Source organism: Tachypleus tridentatus, chromosome 6, assembly GCF_004210375.1.
Source record: "Tachypleus tridentatus isolate NWPU-2018 chromosome 6, ASM421037v1, whole genome shotgun sequence".
NCBI classification, from domain to species: Eukaryota; Metazoa; Arthropoda; class Merostomata; order Xiphosura; family Limulidae; genus Tachypleus; species Tachypleus tridentatus.
This window is the reverse complement of record NC_134830.1, coordinates 40711358-40734137: the sequence shown is the minus strand read 5'-3', so window position 1 is coordinate 40734137 and position 22780 is coordinate 40711358. Positions and strand designations below refer to the sequence as shown.

The 22780-nt window shown below is 29.5% G+C and overlaps 1 protein-coding gene across 3 annotated transcripts in view; it reads right to left on the bottom strand.

Annotated features, from left to right (window-relative positions):
* The window catches only part of LOC143252306 (mitogen-activated protein kinase kinase kinase kinase 5-like), a 71870-nt gene that overhangs the window by 9234 nt on the left and 39856 nt on the right, over positions 1–22780 (bottom strand). Inside the window, exons 14-27 of one of the 3 annotated variants that reach the window (XM_076504231.1) lie at positions 20618–20704; positions 18437–18490; positions 17969–18011; positions 15499–15639; positions 13273–13449; positions 12697–12738; positions 12181–12265; positions 10763–10842; positions 8591–8651; positions 6951–7056; positions 6013–6175; positions 3363–3460; positions 2828–2994; positions 2330–2422 (exon numbers count right to left, since the gene is read on the bottom strand). In XM_076504231.1, the coding sequence (XP_076360346.1) occupies positions 2330–2422; positions 2828–2994; positions 3363–3460; positions 6013–6175; positions 6951–7056; positions 8591–8651; positions 10763–10842; positions 12181–12265; positions 12697–12738; positions 13273–13449; positions 15499–15639; positions 17969–18011; positions 18437–18490; positions 20618–20704 (1397 nt within the window). Of the gene's footprint in view, positions 1–2329; positions 2423–2827; positions 2995–3362; positions 3461–4194; positions 4412–6012; positions 6176–6950; positions 7057–8590; positions 8652–10762; positions 10843–12180; positions 12266–12696; positions 12739–13272; positions 13450–15498; positions 15640–17968; positions 18012–18436; positions 18491–20617; positions 20705–22780 lie in introns of those variants that run through there. The other 2 variants (XR_013028929.1, XM_076504232.1) reach the window with 2 other exon arrangements.

Below are 22780 nucleotides of genomic sequence, written 5' to 3'. Positions count from 1 at the left end.
CATGCTACTTGCAGCACCAACTATCCCTTATGGTATGCATTAACTTCACATGGTAAAAATTGAACTGGATGCCAAACTCAAGATGTCCAATGTGGTTGCTTATATCATTTAAACTCAATTTTTGAGGGGTCCACAAAAATTCCTCTAGGAAACTTCATTGATGGAAAAGTGGATTGTACTTATTTTTCTTGTCAGTGTGATATAGCTTGTAATATAATATAGTCAAGTTTCTTTGTTCCTTGGAAATAAGTGTATGATACTAAAAATATTAGTGCTATTATTATGCAATTTTAAAATACACTGTAATTAATTAGCAGAAAGAGTGCAGGATCAAAATTTTATCATTACATTCAGTTTTGAATATCTATTAACACTTTTGCTAAGGGTTCAATCAAGTCAACCAAGTTTGTGATTCCAAAACAAAACACCAGGGATTACACACTACAAGTTTTAACTTTTTTGTTTGTATTTTTATGAAACTTGGCAAGCTTTCAGTAAACTGTAGAAGTATCATTTACACAAAAATAAATTTTTAAAATTAATTCTTATTAAAAATGTGTCCTTGAATACTTAGTGTCAAAGTGTTGACTACTCAAAGTACAAAGTAATTTAAGTTATGATTAAATGTGCTTTTCTTAACTTAAAATTGTGAACTTTCATTTGAATGATCTTTATAACATTTTAAATACAGATCAAACATTTTGTCAGTAAACTTTCTGTTAAATACTCCATCCCAACTATACTCATTTGGTCAATTTGACCAACCTCAATGATTATAAAAATTTGCAATAAATCTAAACTATCACTTTGTTCTTACTATAATGATTGCAAATTGTAACACAAAACTGCAACTTTACATACTTAACTTTGTTTCATTGCCTTTTGAACCACATCTAACCATTCATTACACTACACATGTCATAAATCATTCAATCAACATGAGCTCACATTGCCATATAAAAATATGTAATACATATGAGCATACCACATGAAGAATTTTTTTATTTTTACTTTTTTATTACCTTACCTAATCTGAGGTAATCAATTTCTAATTCTTACCTTTTAGTTACTTTCACAATAACAAGTAACAACTACACATGAAAAACAAGAAATACAGTACTTGCTGGGGACTTCTTTTCTTGCTATCAATTCTCAATGAAACTTAGATCTACTTTCTTATACTGATGGTGTGACTACACTAGAAAATAACACACACAAAGCAAAAAATGTCCTATAACTATCATAATTTATCTGGCTTTCCCACTATGTAATAAATGCCTTCAAAAATTCAGGTGAAACAAACAATGCTCTGTACAGAAAACAGTGTAACATACTACATCATTTGATAGATTAAAATTTCAGTTTTCTATTGGTTACAAGTAACATAGTATGAAACAGACAAAAATACTTGCAAGTTGTGAAAAAGAGAGGATGTTACAGGCGAGCAAGAGAAATGGGTCTGATTTTCTAGTTTATGAATAAAGATCAAAGATTATAAAAATTACATGTTGCCTTGGTAATATTTATATCACAAAGATTAATTTACATTGAATTCTGTACTTTTCACAGAGGTTGTAAATAAATTAGGAAATAAGAAAGACCAATAGAACAAAGGTCACAATTCTCAAGCTAAAAAAGATTTAAAAACCTTTTTTTAAATATTTCCTTATAAAATTAAGAACTTAAAACTTATAATACAAACATTTAATTATTTATGTTTCAATGCCAAGTTTATTCATATAGAATAATAGAACAGTTTAATTAAACTTTAAATGCAACTCTCTAAAACTTTGTAACATGCTAAATTTGACATACCTGTTGTGAGAATTTTTTACTTAATTGAAAATAAAAATTCACAGTCATGCTATTATTCCATCATAAATATAAATATTTTACACATTTTGTTAGCTCCTCAAATAGTCTCTTGAATAAAAGAAATAATTATATTATTTGAGATTAGTGGCATCTCTTACACTTAACTAACATAAAGGTATAAAGTTTTGTAAAACCAAAAAAGGCTAGACTTATGTAATTATCATAATTGTTATAAATTTCTACAGTACTTTTAAGGGTGTATTATACTAGATTTTTTAAATGAATAATTTTTTAATACTAACTATAGATTACACACAGGCACTACAGGATAAAAGAAACTGAATTTTAGTCAACTTAATCTGAAGCATGTTTGTTTGTTGTAATGCACAAAGTAACACAATGAATTATCTGTGCTCTGCCCTCTATGGGTGGGGATCAGGCATGAAACAAATCAACACACAAACTTTTAAGGTAGTAATTAAACTGACTGACAGGCAAAAACGTTCTGGCTTACCTATAGATTCTATTTGGAAATCAAATTGTAGCTCTGCAGGTTGTGCTCTACTGGATTTTAATTTCCCTTGAAGGTTAACAACCTTTACAAGATCTATACACAAGCATAAAACCACACATAAGAAAGTTACTTGTTTTAAAAAAAATTTAGGTAAAAAAATGAACTTAATATTCATTAACAGCAATGAAATTAGGTTAAATAGAGATCGTGAATTATTTTATAATTCTCTATAAATGACCCAAAAGAAGCTAAAACTATGACACAAACTGTATAAAACATTTAAATAATCAATACCAGGTCAAATAGCAAGTGATCAAATAAAATGTTCTGTACGAGATGAAGCAAAATTTCACTGATCTAAATTTTTATTAGATCTGGAAATAAACAGAGAATGAGACAGTACCTAAAGGTAAACAAAGGCATAGATAAATTTATCTACACATGCCGAAAAATTAGAAATTAAAGTTTTCTTTAAAACAATTTAAATTCAATACTTACTATCGTAACAAACTAATATCGTATCTCTTTCCAAGTGCGACACATTGACGATGTTCAGGTACTCGTGCCACGTGACAACAGTTTCTGTTCCTTCTCTGTCATCATTAACCCAACTTCCTGCAGAATTAAGATCTATCATATCAAGTTTCAAGTGTCCTTTGTCACGCCTAAAAACAAGAAAACATCGTGTGTTTTTTCTCTCCTTCTATAAAACAGGAGTTAATGATTAATCATGGTCTTTCAAACATTGTTTCTGCTTTAAAAACTTGAAATTATAACCTTTGTATTGACAACAAAATTTCAATTATTCACTATACATGACACTCCTTATTTTACAGTAGACGTTACTTCTTAAGTTAAAAACATTTTGGAAATGTGCTCCATGACAACTAATGTATTATTGTATTGAGTTAATAAGTAAATGCTTGAAATTCTTCTTTAAATATTTTGTGGAACTTAAAATTATTTACTGTCAGTAGAGCACTTTTTGTGCTTTTTAACTACTAACTAAAAGAGGATATAGTAGGCCACTCACCCTCTACGCACTCCGACACAAACCATGGGATATTCTAAATCTGGTGTAATAATAATCTCAAAAACTGCAGGCTTGCTGGGCATAAAAATCTCAAAATGCTATCCAAAACAAATTATACAATTAATATTTTTTTATAATTTGCACAATCAACACAAATTATAACGAAGTAACAAAAGTCTGATTTTTGAAATATTTAACATGTACAAAAAACTACCAAGTTATATAAAGGGGACAAACCCTGTATAAGTTTGATGTAAAATATTGGAGAATGTTTGGCCTCCTTTTTTGTATTGCAGCTGGAACATGGAGCAACAAATATCATATGAAAGCTAAGTTTTACCAATTTTTCTCTTACTTAACTTACCCATTATTACATTTTTATATCTTTAAAAAGTATTTATTACTATATGTACCTTAGCTCTATTTTTAATATCACATACAACTTTATATGACCGAACTATTTATTCTAACTTGACTACATTTATAGAGCTAAAATATTTCAATCAGACATAACTACTTTTGTTATCATTATGTTTAAGCCAATTAAAAACAGAACTCCAGTAAAAATTGGATTTGAATCCCAGAAGTCGAGGGAGGCTATAAACACAGGTGTTGCATCTTAGATCACTACATTACTCCCTCATTTCAGATTTCCTATGAGTCCCTAATACCTAAAACCATCAGTTTAAGATTATTGGTTATAAATAACAATTTAATATCACAAGTATAAAAAAACAAACTATTAATATATACTAATACAGTTTTCAAACCTGAGATCAGGTTAATATCTACCACTAAGAATTTTGTTTCCAGCCATTCCCCTTTTGTTTACTACATGTTTCTTGGCTCTTAAATAGGAGGAAAAATAATTTACCACTTTTCAACAATTTATATATCTTGACTATGAGGTTACTCATACTTCTATATGTAAACCTTAGCTTTCTATTGGTTATAAAGTATTGAACAGCAGAAAAAAATAATGGCAATGTCTGGAAGAGAGGATGTGGTACGTGGGCATGGCAAAGGGAGTCTGGTTGTTAATTTCATGACTGTAACAAAATAAAATTAAAGGGTATGAACAATTATAATTTGTCTGAGCAATGGCATTATTATAATAAATAATTTATGTTAACTTTCATAGTTCATGCTGAGAGAACAAATGTCACAATTCTCACATAAAAAAATATTCTAGATTTCTTTTAATATTGCCTTATAAAGGTAAGATCTTAAGACTTATTTATATGTTATTAAAATATGGATTGTCATCTATGTTTGCCACATTTATTGATATACTATGAAAAAAAGTTTAATTTTTGAATGTAATTCACTAAAACCTTGTGAAGTGCACAGAAAAAAGATACCAGTAGAGAGAGAGGGTTAATCTAAACCAAATGTGAATCTGTCGTTTTAATGTGATGTAACAGTGCTCTGCTCTGTTAAGAACCACAACTGTAGTAGCATTCCATCATTTACAGCTGCTGTGTCAATACTACAGTTTTGACCAACACTTTGTATAGTTATAGCAAAAAGTCCACCATCCTATTCTGGTCGGAGTCATTACCACGCTTCCAAATAGTTTCATCTTTAATAGAGAGGATTATAATTTTTTTTACAACTGGAATAGTGAAATTCCTTGTGCTAAAATATCAATCTTACCATAATATCACATTAACCCATAAAATATCACCACCATTACTGCTGAATAAATATAATCCAATTAACATAGTGGCGTTATACCTGGTTCATTATAAGCAATGGTTAATAAATATGATGCAATTTAGCAAACTGAGTTTGAATAGTTTTGTCCAACTTTTTTGATTTAGCAAGTGAAAATGAATGCTGACTTTGAATAGTAAACTGTGTGTGTGTGTGTGTGTGTGTAAAATAAAACATCATGTAAACATTTGGTGTCAAGTTTGAATAATTCTCATGAATTATGAAAAACAGTAAGATTTATTGTGGTTTACTTCACATTACTTCAACAAAAAGTGAAATTGAAAGGATGGGCACTACACTGGAAAAATTACATTGAATATAAATATTAATTTGTTAAATGTATCTTTCACAAAATATGGAAAACATTTAGTAAACAGTACATGTCTACTGTACACTAAAAATTTGATGGATCTGTACTAAAAATGTGTTTGAATTGACAGTCAGTCTGATTCACATTAAACACACTTCTACACCATCTGGTTTGTTTATAACTAAACCTTTACAACCTTCTAAATTCAAATCTGATTTTCTTCAGTATGTCTATATACTTTATTTGATACTTTCTCTACTAAACATGAATTGATATAAAATGAGCATTGTAGGCTAAAATGAAAAGTTGATAACTCTAAGATTAAATTCACGATATCGTGTGTACTTTGAACTTCACCCATAGATCACATAACTCAAATATTTTTTTCCTTAAAACATGTAAAACACAAAACATAACTAAACCCTAAACCTCTACAAAACAAGCTGTTTAACCATTTAGAATTTTTCTTTGTGTGTATCTCATGAGTGTTTAATACATCTGTTTTAGTGGATAATATACATATAGTTATTAAACGTGAAATTAAGATGACTTTTATCACCCTTCCTTCACCTTTAGTAAAACTTACTTGTATACTAAATATCACATATTTAAACAGAAATTCACCTTTAACAACATGAATTTGTTTAATGGGTTGTACCACTGCATTAGGAAAATTCCATTTGGTAAGGCTCCACAGAGGTAGTTGTACCCATTGTAAGGATTTCTGGCAACACAGCATCTTAAGCATCCTTTGGTATCAGGGACTTTGGTTGTGGTAGCAAATTTTCTGCAAGGAATATTCTCTAAATTTTATCTTTTAAACTTAAATCAACATTACTAAAATTACAATAAAATATTACTTAATAATAATAAAAAAGACTATTTGTTCGTAACTGCAAAGTTACAGAATGGCCTATCCATGTTGTGGTCATCATAGGAATCAAAACCTGATTTTTAGCTCTCAGACTTATTGTTAAACCATCAGAGGGCACAATAAAAAGAATAAAAGAACTAATAAATTCAAAAATAAGGAACTGGTCAAATTAATTTCAAACTAATAGAAAAATAGATGGAAAATTTGAGGACCAAATAACCATTTCAAGTCTAACTGAAACTGTTGACCTTAAACTACTACTTTTAACATACATAGCTTTTAAAAATTCTTAAAGTTTCTCAGACTATCATACCATGTGTTATCTATTTAGTATAATTAACAGTATTAAGTTAAAATGTTTAATACGCTTATGCATGTATATTATATATATTTCTAAAATTATTGTTATAAGGACTGTTTGCATAGTTCAGAAGTTAATGATAATTATGAATCTATAGCAATTATTTTTTTTTTTACAAAATTTTATTACATCATAATATTGTATATTCAAATAATTGACACAGGGGTGGGTGAGTGAAATATTAAATAGAAGAATTTCTACTGCTCTTAGTTGTATGACAAGGTTTCTTTGGGTAATCATCATTGGCACATCATTCTTGTTCAGTTTCTATGATTAATTTTCATTTGATGTTATGGCTATAAACAAGTTACCATTTAACATGCTCACCTTGGGACAAACCTTTCAGGAATTTTGTTCACTGGAAGAGAGAACCTGTGTGTATGTTTGCTATGAAGAGCAACCAGATCATGTCTGTAAAGTTGTGAAGTCTTACCTGGAAAATAAAATAAATATATATTTTACCTTGGATGATTTTTATTCAACATAAATGTTGTATGTACATACAATGTAATAAGTAATGTAGCCAACATTTTCATTATAACTTTCACAAAGTTTGTGATGTTGCACATGTTTCAGGATAAAAATACGACTTTTTGTATCCAAACAAACAAAATATCCACAACGTTTACATTTTTACTTCCAGCTGCAATCAAATGCTCTAGCTTTTATTACATACATTTCATATCCCTTAAGTGTTTCTACATTGTATTCTATATTACTACCTATTCCTTATTTTTGGTTGACAAGTATTACAACTTAAATCAATGTTTTTTTTTTTAATGTATGAAATATGGAGGAGTTATTGCATAGACACAACAGCATATGTATTAATCACCAACAAACGTTAAACTAATACAATATCATAATATGTATAAGCTGTGAAATAAAGCCAAAAAGTTGTCTTAATGTGTGATTATATTTACCACTCAAAAGAAGTCATTTCTTCCCAAGAATTATACTAATAAGTTACCATGATCGAACTATTTTTCAGAACAATGATACTTCAGATTAAGATTGTTCTCTGGTTTTTCTGCTGTCAGTTATTTTGTATAGAATTATCTTCAAAAGGTGTTATTGATAAGAACTACTATATTGTATCTAACAGTCAAAATAAATTTTAGTTTCTTGTATGCAATACCAAGTAATCTGAAATATGGTATGTAGCATTTCAATATACTTGATAGCAATTGTTCTCTACTGAAAGTTTAAATGAAACAAGTATTTTAAATTAACAAAACTAACAAGAAAACTATTTAAATATTTTGCTTTTAGTTTATTTTCTGTATGACAGTCATTATAAAAGTCTGCTTCACGACATTCAATGAAAAAAATTAAATTCATATATTTTTTTTTTAATTATTTCTTTGAAATGAGAACTTTACTTGCTGTTGTATATCTACAACAGAATTTTTTTTCCTCCAGCTCTGAACTTACCAGGAACATTACTTTAAATTTGTTGTCTTAATATAACTGTACGACAAGTTCTATTACATCTGAATACGGCTTACTTTGACAAGATGTATAAACCACAAAATTATTATAATTTATACAAAACATCTATGTATATTTAGTTGTCATTTAATTCATCACACAAGATTAGCTAGTGTTCTCCTTCTGAAACGTGATGTTAAAAGTCTTTGGAAATGTAGAAAACTGGTCTATTTGCTCAGACAGTCTTTACATATATAAAAACATGTCTTCCACAAAGGGTATACAAAATTATTATTTTCAATACGTGATAATATTTATTTGGGATATTCCGGGGTGAGAAAATATTTAAATATTCTTAAAAATGAATCAGGAAATATCTGCTTTTAATGGCCATACTCTTAAGTTCTGATCAATTCCAGGCCATTGGCTACATTATTTTACATTTAAATTGTTTATTTCGAAAAGCATCAACTTAAAGTGAAATTGTAATCTGCACATTAACAGAAAAATCATTAAATATAAAAAAAAGCGTTTACCTGACAGCGACATCAAGACGTCTTTAATAATAAACATCCATGTTGTTCGTCTTGGATAGAGCTAAAGAAAAATAATTTTATTCTTTTTAAAGTTTTAAAAGATAAAAATTATTCCAATCATACCATATGATTTAACGCATTTTAGTACACAAAAATATCAGTGAAAATATCAACATCACGAGTTAGTCACTTGTGACAAACAGATATACAAAAAGGTTAACCTATATAGTTACATCAATTTAAATAATTAGTTTCTATGTTTGGTAGTTTTATAAACTAACTAAACTTCTGCTATGGAGTGTAAGATGTAACCAATCATGCTAGTAATAGATGACAATATTCTGGGAGTTAAGTATTTTTAAATCCAAGTCATATACAAGAAAAGTTGGAATAGAAAAAAAGAATTTAAGTGAATAAATATATATTTTATAAAAACTTTCTTCTTTGGTAATGAATATTTATTGTTCATGTGTACACACACAATCAATAAATTATCACATCACAACATAAAATGCAGCTTTATACTGTAATAGTTTTTATGATTCTAAACAATGCACAGCCACATATATGCAAAGATTTGTTTTAGATGAAACATTTTCTATCCATTAAAAGCTTCTCAAAACATAAAATAAAGCAATAAAACAGCTTTCTATTTAGCAATAAAGTCCTTAAAAGTGAACTTTATATACTAATTATGTTAGTTTCATTTTACTTTATATCTAGATTGATTAGTATGTATTATAGTATTTAATATTCAGTTCATTTTCCTCTCATTCTGGTTCCCCCTTATTCACATTCCAATATATTGCAGCACCAGCATGGTTATCCAGTGATTTTGAATTGAACAAAACAAGACAAATAAAATATGTACATTACTTTTACAGTGAAATTTTGCAGAAAACAAACTTTCTTTGAAGCTTTTCCTTTATTACATATACATATCTGAAGTCTGGTAAGAGCCCTGGAATATTAACATTAATACTCTTCTAGCCATCACTGAAGTGTTGTAGAAGTTTCTGGGGTAAAAAAAACGTTGATAAATATCTATGCCTGCTTTTGAATATTATACACTGTGCATAGAGAGATTGATGAAAAAGTTATGAACTTTAAGCAAAGACTAAATTTAAAAGCCCTAATCAGACATAGGCATTTAAGAATGTGTTAAGATGGAAGAGACCTTTAAAACTGGGCAAATTTAAATGCTGAGAAAACACTGTTAAATAATTCTTATAAACTTCAAGTTGAACACAAAACAAGAGTCTGATGTCACAAACTGTGAAAGTACACTTTCAGACATGTACACAATAATGTGGCAGCAATACATAAACTGTTTAACAACATAGCTTTACTTAGGAATGTTGAAAATGTGTGAAAATTGATACAAATACACTTTGTAAATATCCTTCTAGCTTGTATGAAAACTTTTCAAATTTTCTGCAGCCTAAGGGCAATTTGGTGTCTTTTTTTTCATTTAGAGTTTTGATTCAAATTTAGCTTTCATATTAACTTTACAAGTTACTATCAAATTAATCTTGGATATGACTTATGTGAGAGATATCCCTATTTATCAGTTGTAATACTATCAAATGTGTAGCTTCAATGACAAGCTGATGATCAACAGAAGAGAAAGTAGCAAGGGGTGGCCAAGAAATATTTATTTGTAAGAAACTCACATAGTTTAGATTCTTGTACTGAATGTTAAGTTTTTTTGGGTTTTATATATATATAAAGCAGCAGCAAAGAAAGGGTCAAATAAAACTGAATTATTCTGGCTTCTTTTGAATTGTAGCCTTTATAATAAATCACAATTTACCTAAGGGAAAACCGACTTAGATTTCAAAGTTTAGCTGAATTATGATTACAATATCAGATACTTTCAACTTTTATTGAAAGGAAAAAAATGTATTCTATACATCTCCAGTTTCAGTGGTATACCCAATACAATGTTTAAATTATGTATGTGTATTTTTGCCTAATCTTTACTGTAAATGAAATAAACAAAATTATTAATGATGTCGAGAAAACCCACTTGTAGAGAAGTATATATGCAAAAACGGCTTGTTTGGGTTGAGAAAATATGTAAAATATTTGGCATATAATGGCAAATATGTAAAATATTTTCTCAACCCAAACGAGCCGTTTTTGCATATATAAACAAAATTATTCACTAACCTGATCTACACAAGCATCATGAAGCTCATTCAGGTTGAAAGTATAAATTCCTTCTTCACAACCAAACAAAATGATTTGGTCTAAAAGAAAATTACCACAGTTAACATAAACAAATATTCAATATGTTACTATTCTAGCTTAAAGTAATATGTAAATGTTAATGGCAAAAAAACAATAATTTGCTTTTAGATCAGACTAATTTAACCTATTAGAAAAATAAAATGTTAATTTTTTTAAAAAACAAATACTTAGCTTTTGTCTACAACTGCATAAAAAACACTGTTGCTATGTCAAGTCATAATCCATTCAATTAAAAAAAGTCATTTATAATCTTTAATCGTAAGGAATTATAACATAAAACATATAGCATGATTTATGAAATGTATGAAAATCTAGAATTTATTTTGTGGCATATGTCAATTTTTATGTCATTTTGCAATGACCCCTATTTTTATTTTATTTTTTTGTAAAGCTTTACATGAAATGATTACTAATATCTCTTCCTTATTACAACAGAAAATTTTATTTATATCTACTGATGATGATATAGACATTTAGATAAGCAGTGCTCAAATTGAGGGGTACTGGAAGGATATCTTGAAAATCTTGTTCCCATTTTAGTGTAAAAGAAAAACCAAAACATTCTTGACTGTCAGATCCCAAAAGCAATAACATGCATCTGTGAGTAGACTGTAGGGGTTTCTTTGTTCACTTTCAACAATTCAAGTGTTGCAGGTACAACAATAAATTTATGTGCTTATTCTACACAGGTGGAAATATGTATTTCAGAGCTTTCTTTCACATTCAAACAAGTCAACAGATAATAAACTCTGAGACATTATCATCTGTCCCAGATCTATAAGTTTTCTTTCAGCTCATAAGGAATTAAGATGCCGTTTCAAACTAAGCTCAGTACATGTTATACAAGAAATATAAAAGGAAACCTCTCAAAGATTTGAACTGCTTTTTGTATTATTTACTTTTATTAATATATACAAAACATTGGCCTATGGACTTCATTTCACAAGTTATTAACTCTCTCGTTACTAAAATAAATCACTTGTTTCAGGAGAACAGTTTATAACAGTTTGAATGATGCTTAAAGTTTAATTAGATCCTCTGACAAAAACTGCTTTAATCTATTAACTATAATAAGAAGGTTTGTGTAATCAAGAATGTTGTATTCACTGTCACTGAAGTTATAATCCTTTAAATGTAAACTGGTGAACATTTCAGAGCATTATACTTGCGAGTTAAGAAAGGTGCATTATTAATGAAATAATTACATATTATAACCTTTAAACCTCTCACAAAACAATGTTTTTAATCAATAAAAATAGTTTGCCTCTTCTAACTGTCACACCAAAATATATTCTTTGATTGTTGTATGAAGAATAAAGCATTTCAATGAATATTACCTCTTGTTTCTGGATGGACCCAGCTTGCTGCACAGTGAATCCTGAGTGGACACCCATTAAAAACTTTAGAGAAGCATGCACCCATCTATAATATTTAATAGATGTAAAAATTACAAAATACAAATTTCATAGTAGACATTATTCAACATAGCTGCAAGGCACTTAAAATTAAAAATATTTCCCTTAAATTGCTACTGGGAAAAAACTACAAGTCTGTGTTATCTATCACATCAAATTCTTGAATGGACTAAGTGCTATAAAACCAAAATAAAAGAATTAGCTGTAAGTAATCCAGTTTAATATAAAATAAGGAAAACAAATACTACACCTAAATATTTAGAAGCACGATATAAAAATAATCAGAAAATATAAACATCAGATTTAGTATAAGTTATCATGAATTATAAGAATGAATAATAATTTAAAAAAAAAACTTACACAATCATTTACGTTATTACATTTTTCATAATTTAATATTTTTAGCTTTTAATAATTGGCTGTAACCAAGGTACTTACATGAACTCTGGGTGTTGGTGGAAGACCATTACATACTGGTTTCTATGGACACAAACAAAACTGTGATATCTATTACAAACTTTATAAAATATTTTTGCTACATCAGTAATGAATCAGATTAGTGCATTACACCAAATATCCATTTCTTGGTATACAATTACTTTTTATGTATGTATGTATGTGTGGGCGTGCATGTACATGCACACACAAAATTTTACATAAAGACAATTTCTTAAAGTACTGAATTCATTTTATTTCTATGGCAATTATTTTGGATATATGCTTTCACATTACTCACAATCTAAGTTTTTCTAAATAAATTTTCATCACTGATAAAGACATTTTTATGGCCTAATTTATAAGTGTGTAAATTTACATTAATATAACTAAATAACCAAATTCCTTCCATCATCAATAACAAAGGTTCAACAAACTATATGAAATGCAAGACATATCAATCCTAAAAGAACCCAGTGAAACCTCACTGAAAGAAAAAAAAAATCTGTTTCTTCATTTTCTTAAAACAACAGATCAAAAAAGAAGTAATTTATGATGTGTCAAAAAAAACAAACTCACTGGGGGCATATATTTCTTTCTGTCTCGTCTCCTGGGTGGTGCCTGGGGTGGGGCTTCCAGAGATGTAGAGCCTCCACTCTCTTCCTGCTTACTGCTGGTATCATTTGACTCATTATAACAACTTGCCAAGGAGTTCAACTGTGGAGAAGATGATCTTTTCTCTTGGAATCTACAATCTGTGGGAAAAAGTTAATAAACTTCATATTTTTATTTCTTTCTTTTTATAATGAGTTTATTAAGTCTACATATTATTCTATAAAAAATGTAGGTTCTTCCCCTTGAATTGTAGCAGACAGAATATGTCAAGAATGTCTGTAACAATTAACCACAGTATGTAATTGGTATAATTAGATTATTATTATTATTATAGCTTTTAAATGTGTTTCCTAAAGTGAACTACTTTAGGTAATTTAGGTACTTTAGGAAATACTCAATAGGTATATCCCCAATTGCCTTTGAATTCAAGAGGAGTTCACTGTGTTGGGATGTGGATGTTTCAACCAATATGTCACCAGATCGAAGTTTCTTTACTGACTTTGGAGAGCCAGCAAGTCCCTCTAGTCCCTTTTGAATAAAAAAAGGGGACATTTCCCCTAAAGGTTTTTCCAAAAAAGAATGTAATATAAGAAAATGAGGTACGTGTGTTACTGATGTTGAAGATTGCTGTTCTGAGTATTCAAGACGTGGTCGCTTACCCATTGACTGTTTTTTTACAATTTTATTTAAATTTTTTAGAGGATCCATAGGAAAAAGAAAAAATTTCGGTACCCACTGACCCCACGCACCATGGAGCCCTACAAGGGGACGCACTACAAAGTCATGCAAGGAGAATGCAGCAACGCCAGGGTTTTGTGAGTACTATACCCAAACACCAGCATCAGGCACAATGTCCACAACACCCGTTGAGAACTTTCAACACTGGTACTTGGTTGACTCTAGCCCAAGTGGACCAGCCGATTGACCCAAGGGGGGCCACCCAAAGGCCGCCCGTCTACAGGAATTCGAGGCCAAAGTGGTGTGTTAGGGTTAAACCCCCTCAACCACCAGGATCCTCTCCTCCCCTTCACGGGTCGCCACGCACGGCAAACACGTGGGTGGATGTTTAGATCCCAGAGAAGGTAACCAGATAGAACAGAACCTTCCCTGGGAGGTCCCCTCACCACGTACAGGAATCCACACCGAGGGGTTTAGTACTTGATCTAGCATTGATAGAAAAGAAAAACTTTGTACTTTTGTATTTGTTGCCTTGTTTTTACTTGAAAGAAATAAAGTTAAATTTAAAGTTAAAGTTAAGTCTAGTAGATATGCAGAAGACAAGATATTATTGTAGCTACATGTAAAATTCAGTTTTGGTTGTCTGTACACCTGATGGTGCTAAATGCATTACTGATATTTTATGTAACATCTACAATGAGTAATTCTTAAAATTTAGCTGAAGAAGCCTCAATTAGAACCATAAAAAATAGACTAAACAATTCATTTTTGAAATAAAAACATGCAAGACTTCTAGCACAAAATGTCTATATACTCTACACTTTTAAATTCAAAATATGAAATAGAACTACTATTAAGTATTAACAATAAAACATATTTTAATGAATAAAAGATAATGAACTGGAGGGGCAGTCAACTGCATCTCTGACACACAACTTCGATCATGTTCAGTTCTCAAAACATGCAAAAATGTCTTATGTTGCACATTGTCAACAGATAGACCACTTTTCATAGGACAATGTGGAATAATATTCTACATGTTTAATTATAATCTGATAATTTTTGATTAGAGCAAAAATAGTGTGAAAAATTAGTTCCCATGTTAACATAGGATTTATTTTTGTTAAATATCTGTGACCTTGACATTTGACCCTCCAGATATTGAACACTTCTAATTTGGGCCATAGTCCAAATGTATACAAACTTTCATTGAAATTCATTAAACCATTTTTGAGAAATCTTGCTGACAAATACATAGAACATAAACTCTGTACACCTTCAGTGGTGTAAGAAATAAATTGACATATGATTGTAATGTAGTTTTCACAGCCTGACAAAAGGCATCTGCTCAAAATGAAATGACAAAAATAATGATATTTAGACATATCAATTTATTCATTTATCGTCTTTTATCTAAGTTTTTTAATTCTCAAAACATTGCAGAACAACATTCATTCAGGATAATTCACCTTATAAACCAAATTAATAGCACAACTAAACCTTGTACTTCCCATTATCTGCCAAAGAAACACCAGATGTAAGTGTTGCTGCTCTATCAAGATCATTTTTGGCATCAGTATACAGGTTTGGAAGGTGACCATTTTCACCTATAGACCTTGGTCTCATCTTCCCTCTTGCTTGTTGACGAAAATCCTTTAAAGTAAATTACATTAACATTTGAGCTACTTGTAAAATTGAAACTACAGAATTTAAACTAACAGACTGGAAACAAAGAACAATATTTTTCTAAATGGAAATTTTACCATCAAATGACAGACAAAAAATACTCAATGTGGAAGTTGTTTCACTGGTAATAGAACTACCATAAGGCATTTATACAAAATTCAATTTGTTGCCCTATTCTTGTTGATTTTTTTGTTTATATATCAGGTCATCCCTTGAGTAATATCTGATCTTAGGTTCAGAAAGAGAGAAAGGGTTTCAAATGCTTTTAATGTTATTTAATCAATAATGTATGTTTCATTATTATTAATTACTTCCTGCCAATGATTCACAAGCTTCTGAATGTCATTTCTATAAAATTCTTGGGGCCTGGAGAAAAAGAATGTAGAGAGTGTAGTTTTGACATATTCATGTATTCCAAGTTCTTTTCCATCAAGATAGTTCTCCAAACTTCAGAATAGATGATAATCAGATGGGTCAAAGTCTGGAGAATAAGGAGGATGTGGAAGTTTTTCCCAGTCTAGCTCTTCAATCTTTGCAGATGTGATCCTTGATGTATGGGGCTGTGCATTATCCTGGTGTAACACAACACTTTTATAATTGATCAAAGCAGACTTCTTTCAGTGCAACATTCAAGTGCTCTAACTGTTGGCAATTAGAAGTTTGATGTAATCATTACATGGAGTAGCAGCTACTCAAAGTGAATCACACCAACAATACCTCACCAAATGCTTAACAAGACTAGAGAAGCACAAATGTCCACTCTTGCTCGAAGGTTGGATTCTGTCAAATCATGGTGGACCCATTTTCCAAGTTTTGATACCTTTCCAAGCTGTTGCAGATGATGGTAAACTGTTGAATGGGTTGAATTAAGCTTCTGCACTAGTTCTTCAACTGTTACAGCACAATCTTCATCAAGTGCAGCCTGCACCAAGTCACCATTAAACTCAACAGAACGACCTGAACGTGGCACATCACTTAAATTGTAGTCATATGATATGAGCTTCTGAAATCACCTTCGACATATTTTTTTCATTGAGAGACTCCGAACCATAAACACCTTGAACATTTTGTGTAGTTTCTGCTGCATTATTGCCTTTTTTCAACTCAAAACATTATAATGTTAATGTGCTCTTCAGACACATCCATCTTCATAAGGGCTTATTTGATTAATGATCTGATTAGGTGGATTTGAGATAGTTTCTTTTATTTGTCTGAACATTTTTATACACATCCTACTACATATTTTAGTCGTTAAAGCCTTCTACAAAGACAGAAATAATAGTGCACTTTCTGTATTAAATTTTCAGCCATAATTTACAGGATGACCTGATACATTGAATTCCTTGTTGTCCTACTTGTGTAATTTTGCTCATTTTAAGAACACTTGAACTACTATGTCTTAATTTGTTTTAATGTGAGTACTATCTCTGAACAACTTAATTCTTTCTTATATTGTTTATTAAGAAGAAATGATATTGCTTAAAAATGGTACTACCTATTCTGTCATGAAAACTCTCATTTGTCCATCTTTTGTAATAATCAAAGAGTGGAAACCTTTTATAATGAAACTATAACACATGCAATAGGTAACCAGTGAAAAGATCTACACTGAAGACTTGTGTAGGTAGTAAAAGCAATCATGTGTAACAATGTTACACAGCTTTGTATTTAGACATCTTAATGCTTACAATGTCAATCTTTATATAATATTTATGGACCTTATGCATGTTAAATTACCATGTTACAGCAGTAACTAAATTAATTTAGGTGTGTGGATAATAATATGACATTGTTCCTAACTTATTGCTCACTATTATTCAGCAAAAAACTATTTAATGATTATATTTAGGTTTCTTTCCACCAAGTTAAAAAGGATACAAAAACCCCATAAATTATTACATCAACATTGCCATGAAATGATGCCTAACCATATTTCTTTGTTTTCTGAACCAAGTCGTACTGATGAGACTAGAACAGACAAAACTGTGACAAAGATTGTGGCTAATAAAAGATTGCATTTAGTTTCATTGTCACAGACTATATTTCCTATTTTACCTTGAGGCATAATTTAAACATTAAAATAAAAATCAAACTTTATCAGCATGTAAAAAGTCCCAGATTCACAATCATACACTGCATTGCTTCTAAATCTCATTTTGAAGTAAACAAAATAAATAGTTTTCTATGTATGCTAAACAAATAATTCTATAATGGTAATGAATACAAAATTTAAAGTAAACATTATGAAAGATGCTAACTATCCTTAAACTTGTCAAATACAAAGAATTAAACTTACTTTTGCTCCCTCAGAATGAGTTCTTTGAGGTCGTACTGTATTCCTGCCAGGAGTTAAAACGATAGTGTAAAAGTTATGATAAACTTCCATATAGCCCATCAAAAATTATGGGGCAAATACAACCTTAACCTCACACTTTATAAGTAACTGTACAAATTGAAATAACATGGGTAACAATATGGATAATATCAAAGTTTCACAATTTATTCCTAAGAAAGAAACTTTGTCATAGAATCCTGCTTTAATACATTACATTTTCTATAAACTGAATATTTTAATTCAGAATCCAATAACAAATTTCTTTTAGAGACCAATGTTATGCTTCAAAACAGTGATTTCTTTTTTTTGTATTCGATTGAAGCTGGTTTCATAAAAGTCAACATTTTCGTATGAAGAAATTTAATTTAACTAATTTAGACAAAAATGGTTGATTACAATTTATTTTTAACATAAATGGAGAACACTCACTGTTGTGAAACTTTTAAATCATCTTCAAATTCTGCTAAGCTTTCCATGTGGCCCCTGGAAGAAAAAGTGTTAGTGAAATGTATTTTAGTTACAAAGAACTAATACTGAAATATATACTCTTCCATGCCATTGTCTTTGGCATAAAAAAACCAACAAAAAACTAATATTAGAAATCCTCTGAAACAATTATTTCTCATTAATGTTGACTGCCTCAAGACTAATGATAAGAAATGATTTTTCCTGTAATTTACATTTTTATGAATTGTAAACTATTAATTAAATCATTTATTTACATTACACAAAAATAATTATTGATATTCTGAACATGATAAAACTGAGGTATGCATTTTGATTGAAAAAAGTGTGTTTATAAAGATAATACTAAGTAACTTTTAAATTAAATACAAACATTTTCAGAGACAAAAAGTAGTCACCAGAATTTAATTTGCAACAGAATGTCTATAAACTTGGAAAATAATCACAATAAATATAACATTCATTTTAATGTTTTAGTCTTAATGAAGCATCACTTTTAAGAGCTATTTAGTTCAATGCTCAATGCTGTAGTATTTTAATTTAAAATTTAAAAAATACAACTGTTTCTAATTTATATAAACAATCTCAGTTTTATTTTACGATTCTGAATGAACAATAAATATGATAAGAATCTTATTGTATATGTTGAAGTTAAAATGTATCATTACACAACACAGTCAGAGCTGCCTCCTTAAAATTACCCTTTCATTATTGTTCAGATAAAACCTAAGCTAGTTTTATAGCGAGCTACTGGTATTTAACAGAATATCGTAACAAGAAAAAGGCAAAATATTTTATGTGAATAATTCACTACAATCAATGCTTTATTTTAACAAAAGATATAACAGCACAAGGCTATTTAGCTAATTAGTTCTGTGAAGAAAAATGTTATGGCAATACAGTTCCACTTCAACATTTCCAGAATTCTGACATGAAAATAATAAATTCTACTAAATAAACATGTTACTTATGCAAGAGGTAGCCATAATCATAATTGCCACATTGTTCTTTTACCCTACTCAAAACATTTTAATACTGAAGTATTCTTTCACTTTACACTCCTTCAGGCAAGTTTAAATATATAATTTTATGATGCAAAATGATAATTAGCCATTCTAGGTACTATTTTCCAATACCAAATAACATAAATTACTCTTATGATTCAGTGTCTGGGCACTTCTACAATCAAGCAAGCTTCTCATGAAAGAGAACTTTTGAAAAAAAAACACAAATTTGGAGTGGATTATGTAAAAGATTAAACACGTTTTGTTCGAGTTTTCAAAAAAGATAATTTTATTCATCTGTACTTGTACAAAGCATGTACAATTTCTTGAACTGGCTTAATCCTATGCCAAGTTCAGGACCAAGCTACGGTATTTTGTCTGTTCTAGCAAGCATCTATTTGAATTTCTTTCCAAACAGATTAAGATACTTTAAGTATCTCACACTGAATTTTCAGTGCTACCTTTTGACAAACAGTATGGTGAGTGACCTTACACACAGCTAAAGCTTTCTAATCCAAAGTGAAAACAGATCAGTGGTTAGAACTTGGATAAAGCATAACAGCAGAGTGTTTTAAGTCTTGTCTGATTTCAATTATCACTTCTTAATCAAAATTTTAACAGCAACGATTTAGCAAGAAATATTACCACACTATGTATTTTAACTCATTTCATAAATATTATATTTAGTCTGGTAGCTGTGAAAATGTAGTCACTATAGTAAATTAAAACTTACATAATTTATCCATTTCTAAGACTCACTAACTTGTGTTCAAAGTAACTTACTTCCTCATTTTTCTTAAAAATGTCAAACAAACATGTTTCATCTAAGTTGTATCCTTGTTCTTTTTAACCTTCATCAAGATTATATCATAGGTAAGCGATTCTTGTGTGAAAAACATATTTAAACATTCTCATCAATTCTATACACAATTAAAACCTATTTTACGATTATCTTCAATTTTAATGAAACAAAAATTAATAAACAATTCATAAGTATCCAGAACAAAATGTACTGCTTAATTTTACATGATATATACATAACCATATATATTTTAATGAAAAAAAATACAAAAAATATGCAAGTAAATATTAAAAAAAATTAAATTTAAAGTACAAAAATTACCAGAAATAAAAAACTGACCTGTGGAGAAGCTCTTCATCAACTATTTCTAAAAGACTTCTAAGTGCATCACAGAATCGTGCCTCAGTTTCAGATGCTTGGTTAAGTCTAAAATGTATACATTACTATTACTTTCATCATAGTGAATACATTTTTTCCACACCATAACATGTAAAAACTGCACAATTATTCATTATATTTGAATGAATACATAAACAACAATGCAAAATTACTTTTTCATCTCAGCAACCTTTCTGAAAATAGTCTATAAACTTTATACACAAGTTATATGGTTAACTCGAGTGGCTACTACTGCCATCAGTAAAGAATACACTTTAACAATTTTACACTTAAAAATAAAATAATCAAATAATAACTAAATTTCATCCAGAAACTTCAGCAGAAGTGAGAAAAAATCAAATGACTATTTACTTCGATATTGACTCTATCACTACAGGCTCAGTCAAATCAACTAAGTTCGCAACCCCAAATTGATCTTTGAAGTTCCATTACTATAACTTCTATGTCTTGCATATTATCATAAATTTTGCAGGCTTTCAGTAATCAGAGTCATTTATATATAAAAAATCAGAATTTTTAATTTTCACTGAAATTTCTCCATAAATATATAGTCACTGTTGACTGCTCTAAGTGAAAAGTGATTAAAGATACTTTCATTCATTTGATAAACCTCAAATTTTATTTGCATAATCTCTATAATTTCTTAAATAAATTTCAAATGTGTTTTCTCTGTAAAACTTATTTTATGTAAAACAAAAAATATAAAATACTTGTACTGTTTGTGTAAAATGTATGCAAGCTCAAAGATGTTTATGCATATGCTAATCTGTATCTTTTAATTACACACACATAACACATTCTTCACCTTCATTTAACTAGTCTTATTTCTGTTAGACCTCAGAGCACTAGCTATATTTTGAACTTTAAAAGCATAACACTGTTGCTCTGCAATAATGCAAAACACCTAATTTACATGTTAATATTATTAAGACAAAATTCAAACATGTTTAAATATAATTTAAACTTATTTTTGACTTTTACTTCCATTTAGACTCATTTCATTTGTAATAATATATATTATCCTGTTGTAAAAACTATGTTTTGCCAGCATTTCACATGTATGCTACACTAGATCTGTTACATGATGTCAATTTCAAAATTCTATATTTGATAATCCTTATATTAAACATTCTATTCCATTACAGTTTAAAATCACCAGAAAGAGGGTGTTCCCAGCCTGAAAAGTTGTGAATATTAAAATATCTATTTCACATGTGTGTTCTTGTTTAAGCAAAGCCCTATTGGACTATCTGCTCTGTCCACCAAAGGTAATCAAACCCAATTTAAACATTGTAAATACGTAGACTTAACCTGTTCAGTGCTGTAGATGAGATAACTTGTCCAAACCGATCAGTAACATAGTGCCAAGGATGAGTTAATTCATTCTCAATAATACCTAACTTCAACGCTAGATGTCAGCACCATACATGCATTTGACCTACTTACAAATTGTTTCACTTTCAATCCAAAATGGCGTCACGAAAAAAGTTACAAAATGAAGAAGCATTAGAGTTGTATTGTAGCAGCTGAAATACTTGGCAGTCAACAGGTTAAAGCTGTCCCAGCTGGGACTTCTATTTCACATTAGCCATTTTTCATGGTATATATGATTTTCCATTTTTTGTTTCCAATTTCACTGTACAACTGTTTTTTCAGCTTATTTATATTTATCTATTAATTTCTCTACACTAACTCTACAGGAGGTTCATTAATTTGACTATTTGTTAGCAAAAAAGGAAGAAAGGAAAAGAAAATCTGAATTATCCTACTTTTCTTTCTAAAATGATTCCAAATTTTAAAATGAAATTACATTTATCATAAATAGCTTTAAACTCATAACTGTATACACCTTAAACTTGTATAAAGCCTGTCCAAAATGAAAGGAAACCACTGTTGAATTATTAACAAAAATTACAGAATTTAACTAAAATGAATTTGTTTGTACCTCCAAAATGCTTGTAGTTTTCATTTATTTCATCAATGTCAAAAATGTTCTTGATTCACCACATGTTTAGTAAAAACAATACAAAAAATGTAATGGAAAAGTACATGTGCACTCCAAGACTTAAATAGCACTCTTTTAGCATTTTCTATGTATTCTAG